At 50.3% G+C, this 16,411-nt stretch overlaps 1 protein-coding gene across 6 annotated transcripts in view; it reads right to left on the minus strand.

Moving 5' to 3' along the window:
* Window positions 1-8,294: 8,294 nt before the first annotated feature.
* Window positions 8,295-16,411, minus strand: part of LOC143432840 (glutamate receptor ionotropic, kainate 2) — a 109,352-nt gene continuing 101,235 nt past the window's right edge. For 2 of the 6 annotated variants that reach the window (XM_076909759.1, XM_076909760.1), the window contains exons 16-19: window positions 13,426-13,526; window positions 12,018-12,225; window positions 8,504-8,801; window positions 8,295-8,431 (exon numbers count right to left, since the gene is read on the minus strand). In XM_076909759.1, coding sequence (XP_076765874.1) covers window positions 8,425-8,431; window positions 8,504-8,801; window positions 12,018-12,225; window positions 13,426-13,526 — 614 coding nt within the window. In that variant the 3' untranslated portion in view covers window positions 8,295-8,424. Of the gene's footprint in view, window positions 8,432-8,503; window positions 8,802-12,015; window positions 12,226-13,425; window positions 13,527-16,411 lie in introns of those variants that run through there. The other 4 variants (XM_076909762.1, XM_076909764.1, XM_076909763.1 and 1 more) reach the window with 4 other exon arrangements.

Below are 16,411 nucleotides of genomic sequence, written 5' to 3' on the forward strand. Positions count from 1 at the left end.
AAAAAATCGATTTTTATCGCTGCACGATAAGTAAGGCGCGTTTGTTTTATCGTTGCTGGATACGAGCTGCCGTGTCGGTACAAAACCCTTTCCCCTCTGCTATATTAATGTTTAGCGCCTCGACGCGATGCCATAAATATTCAACTGTAAATACAGTACGACACAGTGGTGTACAGTAATTAACCCCAAGATACCAGCCACCCCATATCTAGGGGGGGCCATTGATTTATGTCTCGTCTGTTGGTCATGCACTTTGGTGTACACGTTCTTCCCTGAGGTATTCGCCAGATACCTCTGAGTAATGGAATCGTAGAATTTCAAGACGTTCAAAGCGGTGGCTCGCGTATTCTTCTTTCCTCGGCTCCCTTTGTGCCATTAAACGCAATATTCTTACAGTACAAAGTGTCTAGGGGTGGTAAATTAGAAGCTGTTTCAACGATATGCAAATGGGGGCTCGCCAATATTTCCGAGTTAAATAAGGGGCGCGATTAATCGCGCGGAACTTCTGGGAAAATTAAAACGAAGTAAAAATCGAGCGTAACTGCCGCGTCGGCGTTGATTACCGCCGATGCCTTTCACGGCGGCTCTATTCGTTGAAATGTAATTGCGAATTTCACGAGCTTCGCCTCCCGAGTCGTCGATATAAAGGATGGGCGGGGAGGGCGGTTCGAAACGGGCAGAACTTTTAAGGAAGCGCCGACTGTTCGTGACGTTGATATCTCATTACTGGTTCCCGACGAGTAGCCCTTCAAATACTCGACAAATATCGATGGCCCTCCTCCGACCGTTACGGAGCACTCCGCGGAACGTTTCGAATTCTACGCGCCCCATAATGGAATATTCAAGACCCGCGTTCGAAACTTTTCTATGCGTTCGCCGAGCGAGGAGATTTTCGCTCGTCGCTTGTTCAAGAAATCGCATTCACGGAAGCTTGAAAGGATTTTTTTCCCTCGACTCGACGCGCGTCTACCATTTCGAGTTCCATCCGTATTCGTCGATGTCACTGATAACTCGCTGGTAAACGACGAAAAACCGTTGGCTAATGGTTCCAGTGGTCTCTCTCGTATTTCATAAAGCGATAACGCGGCAGTCTGCCGGAAAGTTACGATCGCTGGGTACAGTCCGGACGGGGTGGACGAGTTCATCGACTAGCTCACTTGTCTCTCGGAAAGATTAAAGCCTGGCGGTCACCCCCTTGGAGCAGCGTCCCGCTCATTTCGTACGATCGAGGCTTCTTTACGAGTCCCTTTCCTTCCTGGAGTCGCCGAAAAAAATGGTAGATAGCTCTGCGAGGTAAACGTTGAAGAGATAACGGGCAACGTAAAAGGCCGAGGCGATACGTTACGCTCGATTTACTTGACCCACGGTAGCCAGGGCGCTTTTGAAAGAAACATGGACGGTTTTTTTTACATTTCGTTATGGGGCTGGTTAAAGATAAGAGCGGTTAAGTGGAGCCTATCTGCGCGGACCCTGGCGAAGAAGAACCGTCGGGGTTGAACGCGGGTCGTGGCCCGAGAACCATCGCTTCTCGTTTTGGGGCTTCATTATCGGCCCCGTCTCTACCTGCGATAACGGTGCTATTTGTTTCTTCGCGCATCGACTGGATCAAAGCGACTCTGATTAATGAAGGGCAATCGCATTCGGAGAGGGTTGCGATCGTACCAACGGCGAGTAAAATCGCGCGAACGCGCAGCGAGGATTGCGAGCGAACGAAAAAACAACGCGACCTGGTGTAATTAAAATTTCATTAATTTAAAAGTTCCTGCTTCGGGAACGGGAAAATTAAATTGGGCTCCATTCGCTTAATTTTAGACAGCTCGATAATATACCGTCCAAGTTTTTTAATCATTTTAACGATTCTATATCTCTGCTTCATTAAGTGGCGTTTGATTGAATTGCGAAACGACCGGGACGGGACTGGGTCTTCTCGTTTCCATCAAACGTCGAAGGTAAAGACTTACGGTGACTCTTGCGTTCCCTGTCAGTTTTATGGACAGCGCTGTCAGCCCCGCGTCGAACGGTTTCGCCGGACCTGTCAGCGCCGCTTCGTTTAATCCACCGGAAGCAACAAAACTTCGCGTTTGTCAATCAACATGCAAATCGAGAGCGCTCGAAGCTCTTGCCGAATCTTACATTTAATCAGCCAGAGTTACGATCGGCCTCTATTATCTCCGCCTCGTTTCTGTTGATTACCAGAACGTCAGCCAAAGTGCGGTCTAGTCCGCAGGGTCAGACTTTTATCCCACTGGACTGATTAAACGCCGCGAAAGGAGCTTTCCACGAGGATCCTGGCTGTTCTCCGCGAGTCTGGCAAACGAGAAAAGGGCAGTCGAATTTTGCTAAAACACGAGATCGTCCTCGTCTGGCTGATAAAGATTAGACGGTGCTAAGAACGATCTAATACTATAATTTCCTGTTTCTCTGCCTCGACGAGTCTGCTCTATCGAAAGTGCTTGTTATCATTCGACTGACGCAGCAGGGACTGGATGACCGGACAGGTGCGATAATAAATGACCGCTCGGACGTCTAATTGTAAAAAATGTAGAACACGGAGGCGTTCGAGGAAGCGTCGAAATTGACTGGCGGACCGTTCGATTCCCACGCTCCTCCGTTCTTCACTTTTCTTCCAGCGCCACCCCCGTTCGTTCGTCCATCGAACGTCAACGAGATATATTAAATCGCCGCCACTTCCGCGGAGGTGAATTATTGAGGAGTAATCGTCCGAGGCGCGTTCCACCGAGCCTGCCAGCCGTTCCTCCATTACCAAGCGTCCGTCTTACGTTCAATTTTTCAATTATTCCGCTCCCGCGAGCCCGTTTATCCGCGAGTCAGCCGCGACGGGGGATCGATACGCAGGGTTAAATAACGCGTTCTTCCTTGTAATTTACTAACGAACCGTCTAAAGCGACGGCACGCAGGGGTTAGCGAACGAGAGCTACCCGGGTGGCTGGCGATGTCTGCTTTGAAGCATCGAGGTATTAACTGAGTCTCCAATTTACTCGGAACGTTTCGGGACCCGGTGCTGAGGGGTCAAAGGAAAATGGCTAAATCATGTTAAAAAGAAGGCATCGTCGTTCTCGCGTCGTTTGCCAAGACAGGCGCACGATTGACTTCGTCTTTGCATTAGTCGAAACGAATCCAGTCGCGTGTAAATTTTTCTGCCCCGGTTGCTTCTCGACACTGATGCCATCCGGTTGATCCAGAATCCGAGATGGCGAATTCCATCCTGGCTCTGCTCCTCGGCCAAACGAGAACGATTCCAATGAGGGGTTCGTTTTCTTCGTCCGCGACGGGACACAACAGTCGACGATCTGTCCCGCGTTCCCATTAACGATCGAACGGAAACAGAAGTGAAAAGGGAGAGACGAATTTCACGGTGCAACGATATCGCAAAAATTAACGAGTACGCGCCGATGGAGGCCTCTGGAGGCTCGATAACCGACGACGATTCTTATCCTCTCCGAGTCCCACCTCCAACCCCTGTCGCCACCCTCTCTTTCGACCGTACACCCCTTTCATCTTCCCGCCTCTCGCGAGGAATGGCCCAGATTTTAACGGGCTCCCTTTGACGGCGGCGCGGTTAAATGAATGCAATTTTCAACATGGAACGATGGGAGTCAGCCACTTCGCTGTGACAATATAACGCCCCTTCGTTGCTGAAGGATCTGGCCTCTGCGTCATAAACACGAGAGCGATGTTCGCGTTCAAAAAATTTCGGAACCATTGTCTGGCTCGTGACGCTATTATCTTTGTAAAAATTCTGCCCCTTCCTGTGTACGCGAATCGAGATCTTCCGGCAGAGTTCCGGCAGATTCCACTTATTCGTCACCTCGTAGAGACTGGGAACGGAGATCGGTGTCGAACAATGCTGATGAATTGCAATTATCATATAAATGCAATCTCGAATTGAAATACTACTAATTAATGCACTTAGTGAGAATGGCATAATGTAAACTGGCCGAGTAATTAACGATAGAGTAACGTTTCGCCCGGCAGAAGTTAATTACGAAGCTAATGTTCGCGACACGAAATTTCCGCATTTAGTTCCAAGTTGCGCTTCGAATTCGATTAATCGGGACGGCGAAATATGCGAGCGATACACGGTTCGAGTGTGCGCCACGGGAATAATGAACGCGTCAAACCGAAACAAAAGAAAAACTTGGCTGGCAACGTAACGAGTAAACGCTTTTCACGTGTCGACGTTTGTAATGGAAATTCGGGACGGTACGCGTCTGGTACTCCATTACGTCGAAAGACGATGACAGCTCGAAATAGCCAGCGGGGCGGCGCGATATTTCCGAGAAATGAGATTTGCATAAACGACGTAACGACAACGACGAGCGAAATTATGCTCGACGAAGGTGAAAGATCGCCGCGTAGCTCTCTGAATATGTATCGTGGAATCAACGCGGATGATTGATGAACCGTCGCCGTTCACTTGTCATCCCGTCCGCCGATGACGTCGCCGTGTCTCTCTGTATAAGCACAGCGCTTCGCATCCCATCGAAGCCCCCCTCTGGTAGCGCCGATGAATCCTCGAGCGTGGAAACGAACGCGCTGCGCATCGCGCCGGGTCATTTATTATCGTTCACGTCGGACGTTTCGTAGCGAGAGAAAGGGTGCGCCGTCAGAGAGAAGTAGACCGTTCGCAGAACTTTTAAATGATTCATCGTTCCGTCGATTGGGTTTGGGACGAGTAATGCCGGGTTCCCACGCGCGAAATATAATTGTCATCGACGGGGGCGCGCGGATTCGATGGCCACAGCGGGGACACGAAACGACGAGAGTTCTGTCGGTTATGGATCGAGGGGGTTAATCGAATCGACGTGCACCTGCACGCGGGCGAATTAACGGCCTGTCGAAACGGTGCTAATAATGTCCGCGCGTGAAAACCCAGCTTATTAAGGGATCGTAATTGATAATGGTGCGACTGCCTGTGGATGAATTTCACACGGAAGTAGAAAAAGTGTCTCAATGATATTCAGTAAAACATGTATATAACAACATTTAATTGTCTGTCTTATTTCGGTGAGATATGTTTAAGTTGACGATTCGCTGCGTATCACATTCGTTTTCGATCGAGGAGCCTGCGATCCGAGAGGAGGATCGCGTAATTGTCGTTCAACGATTCGGGGGACACGGTCGTCCCTCGTCTCGAGCCGCCAGCTACCCGGTCGCAAAGAGGAAGTCAACCTGTTTCCCGACTGCTACGCCAAGTGTAGAAACGTCTAGATCGATTAAGTAAATAAAATTTATTTTTATTGAGTAGTGGGGCACACCAGAGTGATGTCGCGACAAGTAGTCGCGAACTGTTGTACGCTCTCACGGCATCCACATCACGCTTCGATGCATCCCTCTCCCGCGGCGACGTAATATCGTTGCAATAATTCCCTCTTATCACGGCGAACGTTTCCGCTCCGCAATTTCAGTACCGTCGAGATATGCAATCACGACGGCTTCCACTCGACCGTCTGAACGAATCGTGTCCGTGGCTTACACGTATGCTTCCGGTGGAGGATGAAACGGATACGTCGTTCGCCACCGTGAACGAACCGAGACGAAGAAAGATGAAGCATCGCGGACCCTCGTGTCTCCAGTTGCTCGAGATTTTACAATTGATCGATACGAACGAGAAATTTCATTTGTCAGCTGCGAGATTAACGTTCACCCGGTAAACGATCGTACAAGATCTGGCCTCTTTTAATTGTTCGCGAAACCCTTTGCTCCCGCGAGATTCCTCGCCGCGTCGTTTCGACAACCGACAAAATGAATTTCTTATCGCCTCGCGATGCATCCGTACCGGTATCGATCGTGTAATTTTTCGTTACTTCCAATTAAATTTCCGTTGATCACCAATACGAATGTAATTGCAAAATGTATCGTTGTCTTTATTTAGAGAGGGGTGGTCACCGCCATGATAGCTCGTATCGCGTTGGTTTTTCCAACAGTTTCATTGTCAGATATGACGCCACCGTGTGATAGATGAACCCGCGAGACTTGAAACGCATCGTCACTGCTTGCCATTTCTGACAGCGGTACGGATTATCTGTTTTTTTGTTCCCCGCGACACGATTCGCTCCTATCTTTCATCATGCTCGCTCAATCACGCATTCATCAGTCGCATACTCATTCCCCCTTTTTTCGATACCGTTAATAACGCCTTAAATAAAACCGTCGAACGACATGATCTCTCTTTTCCTCTTCCCCAACAAACATCGTCCCTTCTCTGTCGCCACATGTGTACGCGTGTATTTTACGCGGGTGCGTGTGTGTGTGTATGCGTGTACCTGTACACGCGAGACGCGGTGCGCAACACTAGAAACACTCCTCGACAACGGGCGTCGGTTGTTCGAATTTCGTGAAAAAACAGTCGCTGTACAACGTATCGTATCGTATATCGTATCGATAATAAATTGTCGATCGTGTCAAAATATGACTAGGTCTCTTACGCGACTACGCACTTACCTACGACATTACGTTGAAACTAACAAATACGTATGTATGCGCGCGTACACCGATTCCGTCGACTTTTTCTTTTTTTTTTATTCATTCTCCCTCTCTTTCGTCCTCTCGCGTACGCGCTCATACGTGACTTTATACAATTGTCCGGTGAAAGTGTGTCTATCGTGAATCACCAATCGTCGAACAGTTCGATCATATACAACCGTGTCTATTATCATACATGCTATCCAGAAGCCGCAGGAATCTTCCTGTTCGTCCCTGTTTTCACCCGATCCACGTAACAGTGAAACGATCTTCGACCTTTCGAGTTCCTCTTCCCGTCGATACGAAATAAGCTGGCGCGATCACAGCTGATCGTCCATCGATGAGGCTCCGTTCGAGTTGAAACCGCGCGGGAACGAAGATCAGGCTGCGAAGATCGCAACGGTCAGGTAACGCGTTTGGAAATTTTGTACTACGTCCTCCGGTTCGCTTCACTCCCGTAAGAAAAGCTCGAGGTTGCTCTACATGTTTCGTTAAACTACAACGTTCTTCGTCAGGCGATTCGCCCGTGTTGGTCGTTTTGGCCGAAGAGATGACGACAGAAGACCCGTCCTAGGCCTGCGAGATCCTTCGCAAATAACTCAACGTACCACGTACGTCTCCTCTCCACTCCATGTTTTTTTCCTAAACGTACTTCATTGTGCATGTTCCGTGTAACATCGTGAATGAATTGCTTCGAGTCCTCCGACGTGTTCGTTGGTCGCATCGATCCGGGGATCGACCCTGCGCGGGGTGAACGCGAGGGTGGTTTTAGGCCGTGATTACTCCTACCACGCGTCCGTATTTTAAAGCTCCCTCTTCTCAGTCGACGTCGTACTAGTAAACCGTTTGACTATGTTAGGCTAGCTGTTGGCAGTGATCACTATGAGTTTTGGTCCGAGTCTAATCACACGTTCGTGGTCGATGATCGATCTAACAACGGTCCCCGTCCCTCTCGACTATTCAAGGCTACCGCTTCAGCGCGCCAAGCCCGAACGCGAGGACCCTCGTCGAGCTGTCGATCGCGTATCCGGCTCCGCTTCGATATGTTTAGCTAGAAAATCGGCCCAGTCAATTCGATCGGCCGCGTTTAACCTCCGCTGGGCCTCCTCTCAGCCTGAGGAAACTGCTTGCCGTGGACAGCGGACGATTCGCTACCCCCTCGATTGCCGTTGAACGCGGGGGTGTGTTCATTCGCTACTCCGCTTCGTCAGCAACAATGGAACGCGGCAGTTTACACGCTGGCATTTCGGCCGCCGTGTAATCGATCCTGTTTTATTACCACGATTCGAGCTACCAGCTTCCATCGTGCAACGATACCGGGTTATCCGTTTAAAAACAGTTCGTCTCGCGATCGATCCTCCAGCTCATTTGTAATCAGCGCGACGACCTCGTTCGTTGTACGGTTCGTTACTCCGTTCGTTCGCGATCGTCGATACTTTGTTCTCCCGTGTATCGCTTTATCCTCGCGCGACGATCTCCTCCAAATTGCGAGCAGACGATCCACCGCGTTCATCCGATCGCTCCTCCGTGTTCTCCGGCACGTGTCAGCGGCTCGTCCACGCGTCCTGTCCCTCGCGTCCCGCTAAACGAATCTAAACTGCCGTGCCGTGTCACGTGGACAGCCGATCGATCGTCGATGATCCAACGTCGCCGATGGCACAGGTCGAGCCGCGTCGCGGCTGACATGCACGCACCGGCGACTACATATGCTATAAGCAGGTCTCCTTCTGGTCGACCACGTTCACGACCACTGACGCCTGGGTGGGCAGCTCCTTCTGGACGGGCACACCTGTCGGCACCTCCTCGAGTATTGGTCAAAGGGTCGTGGTCCTCGACACGGCCGCTGAGGGCGGCGGTGGCGGCGGTGGCGGCGATATCACCACGTCTGGCTCACCCGCCAGGTCGCAGTCGAATCTCCATAGAATACTCTCAGGGTGGTCACCTCCTGCGCACGTCAAACGCGACATGTAAGTATAGGATACAGGGACGAGTTGGCGATTAAAAAAGGTGGACGAACCTTGACCCAAGACGATGCTTGAGGAGCCCCGTCTCTGTCTCGGTGGGGGTGGTTGGTGCTTGTGCGTATGGCTGTGGCTGTGGCTGTGTGAATGTGAGTGGCAGTGTGTGTGACGTGTGTGCGTAGGCGTGGCTTTGCACGGTAGCGGTTGCTGTTGTTGCTGTTGCTGCTGCTGCTGCTGCTGAGGATGAAGATGAGGATGAGGCCTGTGCTAGGTGTTCCCGCCACGGGCCGCTGCCACTTGATCGAAGCTCAATGATTTCTTCATCTCCGTCATCGACAACGCACCACCCTCCTGCTGAGAGAAGATGAGACACCGGTGTTAGCTATACCGAGGCTGCGATCGGTGAACAACCCCCGTGAATGGTCAGCCCTCTATCCTACGTGTCGTAGCCGCGGGGAAGCGAGTTATTAAAAAGTTCGACCCATGTCTCGTTAAAACTTGTCGGAACTTTTTAAAAAGCCCCTAAAGAAGTTACCGCCGGCACACGTGGGGTTCTCTACGTGTCGAATTCGATAGAGTTTACGGCCCCGTTCGATCCTTGCCTCGCATCGGAACCATCCAGTCGAAATCGCCCCCTAGATTCCTCGCTCTGCATATTCTTTTCTCCATTTCTGGGGGGGTTCAAATTTCCTCGACGAATCTGCCTGGATATCGACTCGAATAGGCGACCGTCCAGCTGCGACGTCGCGAGAAAAACGTTATTTGCGATGCAAACGTATGAGTGCGTCCACGTGTACAAGAATCGAGATTCGATAAAGCGTTCTACAAAGAGAAGGGGTGAGAGAGAGAGAGAGAGAGGTGGTTCTTCAAGCCGTGACCAGGGTGTGTGATGAACGTTTCGTTCTCTGTTGTTTTTTTTTGCCTGGTTCGTTCCGGAGGAAGAACGAGACACGAGAGGACGAACCGCGCAAAATTCATGCCGGCAGTTCGATGGAACCGGAAGCGCGACGTTTCCAAGCGTTTCGGTTTGTCGAACAGAAAATTCTGCAGATCGGACGGCTATTTGGCATAGTACTTTTCGACTTGTATTTTTCGAAACTCTTCCGGTGTACTCGACTGGGTCAGTGTTTCTCAACTCTCGTGCTGTTTTCGATAATATTTCGTTCATCGTCGAGTGAAACGAGTAGGAGGAAATAACTCTGCGTCGTTTCTAATCACGCGTTCTTCGAATAAACGGTGCAACATCGATCGAGAAGCCCTGATTTGTAAACGTAGACCGGCACGGACTGACCACGGAACGGAAAACACGAGCGGCTTCGTCGAAACGAATCAGCCGGCGAGAGGAATGAGGAAATCATGAGCGAGCTTTCGAGAAATTTGAAACATTCCGATAAATGTACCTCGCGGATGGAACGGCATCGTTAACCAGCGTACCAGCCACTGATTAAAGTATCGAAAGGAGAAACGAGCGGAATACGAGATGAACACCGATACCTTGCTCCCGCTGCGACTCATTTCCGTGTTTGGTACAGTCATCGCGGAAGCTCGATATTTCATTCAGATTTAGTTTCGACCACCGAATTGGCGGACGAAATCCGGCTCAGCTACGAATGTTGCCTTATTCGAATTGTAATCAAACTCGGTTCGGAGTATACGTTCCGTTAGAAATTCATCTGGAAGTCCATTTGTATTAAACAACGCGAACCCATCCACACCTCGATAGCGGATAGATCGCGCGAATATCAAACTTACAGTAAATTTGATCAATCTCTTTTCATAGAATATATTTGAAGAATTTAATTAAAGGACGAACGATTCTCGGGCAAAACGAACGATCGCGAAATTTTCGTTTGCCTTATTCGGGTTTCCCCTCTTTTTGTGCTCGGAGGTAATATCGCGCGGCGAGAGAGCATCGACGAGAATCAGTTTGGCGGAAGTATCGGCACGGGCCGAACCGCTTCTTCCGGAACCCTGACCGTGCACGAATCTGGATATTCCGAGGATCCGCCGGCCGGATACGCGGAAACGAGCTTCGTGAAAATGTGACGTAGCCTGGAAAAATCACTTCCGCGACGATCAGGAGTACCATTCACGCGATCGTTTGAGAACGGTGAATCGTTTCTGGTCGACAGCGTTCCGTTTCCAATCTTGTTTAACGAACACTCTATTCTCCGCGGCGGGCGTAACCGCGCGGAGAGAGCGGATATTCGAACGCGGCGCTGCGACAAGTAGCTCCGCGGAATTTAATTTTACGGGTTACTTAGCAGCCTGGCGTCGCGTCGATATTCGAGTGGATATTTTCCGGAAATTTCCTCCCCCGCCCCCGTCGGAAGAGAAATTGTCTCGAGCGAGGAAACGGCGGCAACAAAAGTAATTTCGAAAGTAATTCTGATATTCCATCGAAATCGGTCGGCGAGACATTTCTAACCGGGTATCCGGACAGAGGCGCGGGGTAACGCGACACTGTTTTCGAATTCCTTTCACGGCGGTTCGCTGATTCGGCTTGAATGGTAGCTTTGATAAAGTTTCGAGCCGGGCGCCATGATCGATCCCAGCGAGGCAGCGAAGGAACGTTCGCCAGAGGCGTTCGTACACGATGACGACGACGACGACGAATTTGAGGTGACGTCGTCGCTGGATTGTATTACGATCGTTCAACAGCAATACGAGGCATGCAATCAAGTATTATATACACGGATACGTACACAATGCGTATGCCCGAGTGATTGCTGGGAATGTATGTATATATGTAGAAGCGTGCGTGACTGAGCGCCGCGGCAGTCGTAATTAAACGCGCGGCGCTCGGCTCGCTGGCTGTACGAGAGTAGTAACGAGATACGCTGGATCGTGCCAAAATGCAAAGAACACACAGTACTTGTTACGTACGAGTCCACGTATAGGTAGAACGAACAAAGAAATTACGTGTACTTCGATATCTAATAACATCGGAGAGAGAGTTAGAGAGAAAAAGAGGGAGAGAGAAAGAGCGACAGAGAAATAGGCGAATAAAGGGACATAGATGATACGAAGGGATGATGCACTCCCTTTCCTCGTTTTCGACCGCGGGCCCCGCGTTCTCTCCCCGCCCGTTCTACCGCGTTTCACTTTAAGCTTGACGAAAAGAAGCGGGCAGATCGGTGGTGGGCTCCATGGAGACTGTGCTTCGACAACGGTAATCGAATCTTCCGAGTGGAACGCGCGGAAATTATTCGAATCGTGGTCGCCCACGTCCAAAACAGATCCCCCGTAAATACGCTGCCAGGGGTGGGGGCCGTTTCTACCCGTTGCGATTGAATTACCGTGAAACCCGCACAGCTCCGCGATTAATCGATAGCCTCTCTTCGCGAACTTCTCGTGTATTGGGAAATTAACAAAGCAATAGAACAAGCCGGAACCTATTCGCGGCGGTTCCGCGTACGCGTGGAGGGTGAATCAACGCGAATCGACGCGAAACTCGAGGATTCAACCATCGACCGTGCTGACGCTGACGCGCGTGAAGAGTTTCATTGCTGAGGAAATTCGGAAAAGAGGCGATCGTCGCGAGCCCTTTGTGAGGGACAGGACTTACACCATTTAACCGTGGTATCTCGATGCTCGGTACGTAGGTGGTCTCCTCGTGGCCGGTCGAGCAGTACCGCGTTCTCCTCCTGGTGGCACGCGGGCTGCAACGGTCGCAGGGCACCGCGGCGTCGGAATTGCGCGCCTTCGCGGCTGGCCTCTGCCGCGAGCCGCAACGCATGGCGAACCGCAATTCCGAGGCCATCTCGGAGCACAGGGACTGCCGTTGGCCGCGGCGACGTTTTTTTTATTATTGTTTGTTTTTTTGTTTTTTTGGTTTTCGTTTCGCCGCCAATGCGTGGACGGAGGGACCAGCAGAACAGGCACAACAATACCAACAAATAATACAGAAAGACAATCGCACCACGAGCTCGATACCATGCGAGTCCTCTCGCGCACCAGGCCGTTTTTTAACGCGGTTTTCTACTCGAATTTATTTGCCACGCGAACAGTTGGTCCGTTAGGCGATGCGTGAATCGAACGAGTATTTAATCCCTTGCGGACGATTTAAGGATATTTTTGCGTTGAGTTCGTTTAATGAAGAACCTCTGATGTTTGGAAAAGTATCTGCGCGAGAGAGTCGATGAGCGTTCTCGCGGAACATTGCTCCGCAAAGAATTAAGAGGAAATATTTCGTTGTATTTCACGGAGCGTGTGAAGCGAACAATATTGCTAAAATCCATTAAGCCTAGGAAAAGGTAGCTTTGCGACACCTGAATTCGTCAAATAATCGGTTTGTATTTTTAACTTGCGTATCACTTTTTCTGTAAAATCACTGTAAAATCCATAGTGTCTCCATTTAAAATAAATAAAGCTGCGAAAATTGGAAAGCGATTTACCGTAAATAATTGTAGAGCAATTTAATGTTTAATCGATTTTAGCAGCGCGGTCGCGATATATGTGCGCGCATCGCGTGAAAGGAAATGAAATGAAATATTTACGGCTGCAAATGCACCGAGCAGATTGATACAAAAGGTGATCGGTCGGTGTTTAACTCGCTACGTAGAGCGGTATCGTGTTAAATTAAATCAGTAGAATAGGTACGTGCTTGGTCAGACAGGCCGATTGAACAGCGTGCAATCAAGTTAATGGATCGCCACCCTTTTGGTTCGGATAGAACGCGAACTTACTTACAACCGTTTGCAGACTGATGCAACCGGACGTTTACGAATTTCATTTCTGCTCCAGTTGCCAGCGAATCGTTTAAACAAAAGAGTTAAAAAATCAACAAGAAGATGAAAAATAACTCTCTTCGATTCGAACGATTGCTTCGAAGGAGACACAGGAAGGTGATAAAGAAAATCGCGCTCGCGACGAACGGCCTTGCACGCGACGAAGAGGAACGTACACTCATGCAACACGTACGTACGCGCGAAGCACGAAATCGCACGCAATTATCCCGGTGCTTCGCTTCTCTTACCCGGTCCGATTGGGCGTTCTTCTTGGAGTTCCAGCAGAACTCGAGGACCGCGACGAGGATCGCTAACGCCAGCCCGCAAACCAGCACGACAAAGACACCACCTGGAACGGAAAAAACCGGAAGCTCATTATTTTACCGCCTCCGGCTGCCTCTGCTTCTTTTCTGGCGTCCTCCCTCGCACGTTTCACGGTTAATGTAGCTGCCACGTCCCCTGTCCTATGTCCGCCCATCCATCAGCCTTCTAACCCCTTGTTCTCGCTCCCACCGCAGCCTCATCCATGCCTTTCTATTTATCTATTTATCTATCCATCTGTCTAGCTTCCAGTCCATACAACCCTGTCGTTATTTACGCCTACGTCTTCTCCGGCCAGGCGACGGTCTTTGTTGGTCCGTCTGAGCCACCCTCGTTTCGCTTCACGTCCTCGACTTCCTTTTTCGCGCCGTCTGAGACTTTCGTTGGTGAACGATGATCGACGTACGCGCCACGGAGAGAGTCCTCCGCGTCGCTGTGAGCTTTTCGAACTCTCGCGTGACGTCTAATGCGATGGGAAAGCTTGCCTCGCTGAAAAGTTCGAGGGCGTCGCGTGATCGTCGTGCCGTGGACGCGTCTACGCGATGGCTGATTCTTCCCTCGCCGTTCAAATTGCTCAGCGTGCCCCGATATAATTCGCTCGACTCCTTTACACTTCCGTCTGATACAAAGTTGCGAGCTTTAACGGGAGCTCTATCAGAATTTACTCGCAGGCGCCGATCATCTCGTACGGTTTGCTCGGGCTACACGCTCGATATTGGATCCGGCGAAGTTTCCTCGCGAAACTTTCGCACCTCGGCAAATTGCGACGTCCACACGGATCAGCTCGATCGTGAAACACCGTTCTTCCGGATTTCTCTGCTGCTGGCGAGGAGATACAATCGAATGAATATTCGTATTCGCGAAACGAATCCACGAACGTATCTTCAACGACGTGAAACCACCCATTATAAAGAGGTTTCCACGGTACTCGATATTTTTCCCGGATATTTATGCGAGCCAGTCTCTCATTCTCGCGTTCGCGTTTCTACGTAGGCTTTAAACTATTCGTATCGTCGAGTCCTCCGCGTCTGTTTGCTTTTTATCATCCGCTCGGCTAATTTCCTATTTAATCGTTGCGCGAGCACCGTGATTTTTCCTTTCATCTCCTCGCGAATGATTCTGCTGTTCCATTACGATCTCCTTTCCCGCGCAGCCAAGCGCGAACGCGTCCCTCTCGTCATCGGGAAGAGGACGCGACGCGCCTCCTATCTGGATTTGCATAACTGCGCCGACGTTCTGATTTAAGCTACGTCTAGCCGGAAGCGGCGAAGTTTCTCGCGTGGACTGTCGCCCCTATTTCCCAGGCGTGGCCTTTCCTCGCGGCTAATTCCGAGGTAAGGCGAGAAGACGGCGCAGTTACGCGTCTGCGATTTGTGTCCGCCGCGGGGGCAACTTCTCCACTCCGACGAGTTTCGGCTCGTCCCGTGACTTCTGCCAGCGGAGAAATCGCGTGCACGAGCGTGCGATGAACTAATTAAGGGGAGGACGCGGAATTAGCGCTTTGCCGGTGAATCCGGCGCCACGACGCTGCTCCAACTGTTATTCCTGCAGGCCAATTGGTCCTGACTCGTTCTGGTCTATTGTTGCGCGAGTGCAGAGTTCCGAACTCGAGGTGCTACGCGACGACCAGCTCCCTTCGTCGCTCTTACTAGCTCAGACGTATCGTAAAGATGCCAGTCCAGGTGGTTGCTGACTGTGGTATTGTCGTTCTGGTTATCTCGAGACGAGTGCGATGATGGAGGCAGACGCGATACGTAGAACGAGACGACAGAATGAACTTTTAAGTAGATTGGATTTCGGGTAGACAGACTTTCCTCGAGTTTCCATTGTCAACAGGGAAGTTCGAGGAGGAAAGTTTATCTCTCGTAACTAACTCTTCGACTCTTGATGCTGTAAGACGCTTCTGACGTTCAAGCGGCTGGATATTAATTCAACGATTATACTTTCCTCGATTGTATTTAGCAGCGAGATATTCTTGAGATCCTCGAGCCTGGAAAGGGCTTCCTTTTCGATTGGAAACGAATCTCCTTTGCTCCAGTTTTCTCGTAAATTAGCCGACGCGTTCCGCGGAGAGACGATTAGTAGCTTCGACTAAAATTCGAGATTCCACCCTGAGTTATTCGTACCTCTTCCTGTCTCGACGAGTGCATTCGCGCTGCCGGCAAAGTAGGTAGTTACCTAAGTTACTAGCCAACCAGAAAGACGAGCCGAGAGGGAAGAAAAAGTGGTGGCAGAATGGCGGGGGATTCTTGTTCGGGAGCGAAAAAGGAGCAGAAGGATACAAAGGAGCTGGCGGTGGAAGGTAGAAAGGGAGAACTTGTTGTGACTTCCATAAAAAATTCCCTGCGAGCTACTCGCGAGATTTCTCTGCGCTTGAAAACACTCCAAGCCCTCTGTTACACCTCCTTTCTCCCGATTGCTCGTTTTGCCAGCGTTTATTGTGCGAAGTGTCCGCGTAATGAACTGAGTTTTTAGGTCACAAGTGTCCGCTCCTTGATCTCCCCTCTTCCCTTTACATTTTTTAAACAACCAGAATTCCCTTTTATCTCGTGCCTCGTTCCACGATCGACGGCGGCTCCTTTAATTCCAGCCTCGCGCGGAGAATCTGGGACAGGATTGTAATGTAGAGTACCATGATTTTCATGCGTGTACGCGTGTAACGTTCACCTGAATTTTTAAACGGTATTTACGTCAGCCAGTTTCAGCGGGCTCGTGTTATTTAATTGTTGTTTGCTGCTACCGCCGTGCCATAAAGCTGTTCCGTGCCACTGTATCCAACTTGGATTTACGTCGATTTATTTTATCACTTTTGTAAGTGATACGTTTTGTAACTCCGCAGTCAATTCAGATCCATCCGTGGCTCATCGTGCAGTCCGACACGTTCGTCGAAGCCCGCAAATTAAGTCAGCCCAC

This window comes from Xylocopa sonorina, chromosome 2, assembly GCF_050948175.1.
Source record: "Xylocopa sonorina isolate GNS202 chromosome 2, iyXylSono1_principal, whole genome shotgun sequence".
In the NCBI taxonomy this organism is placed as follows: domain Eukaryota; kingdom Metazoa; phylum Arthropoda; class Insecta; order Hymenoptera; family Apidae; genus Xylocopa; species Xylocopa sonorina.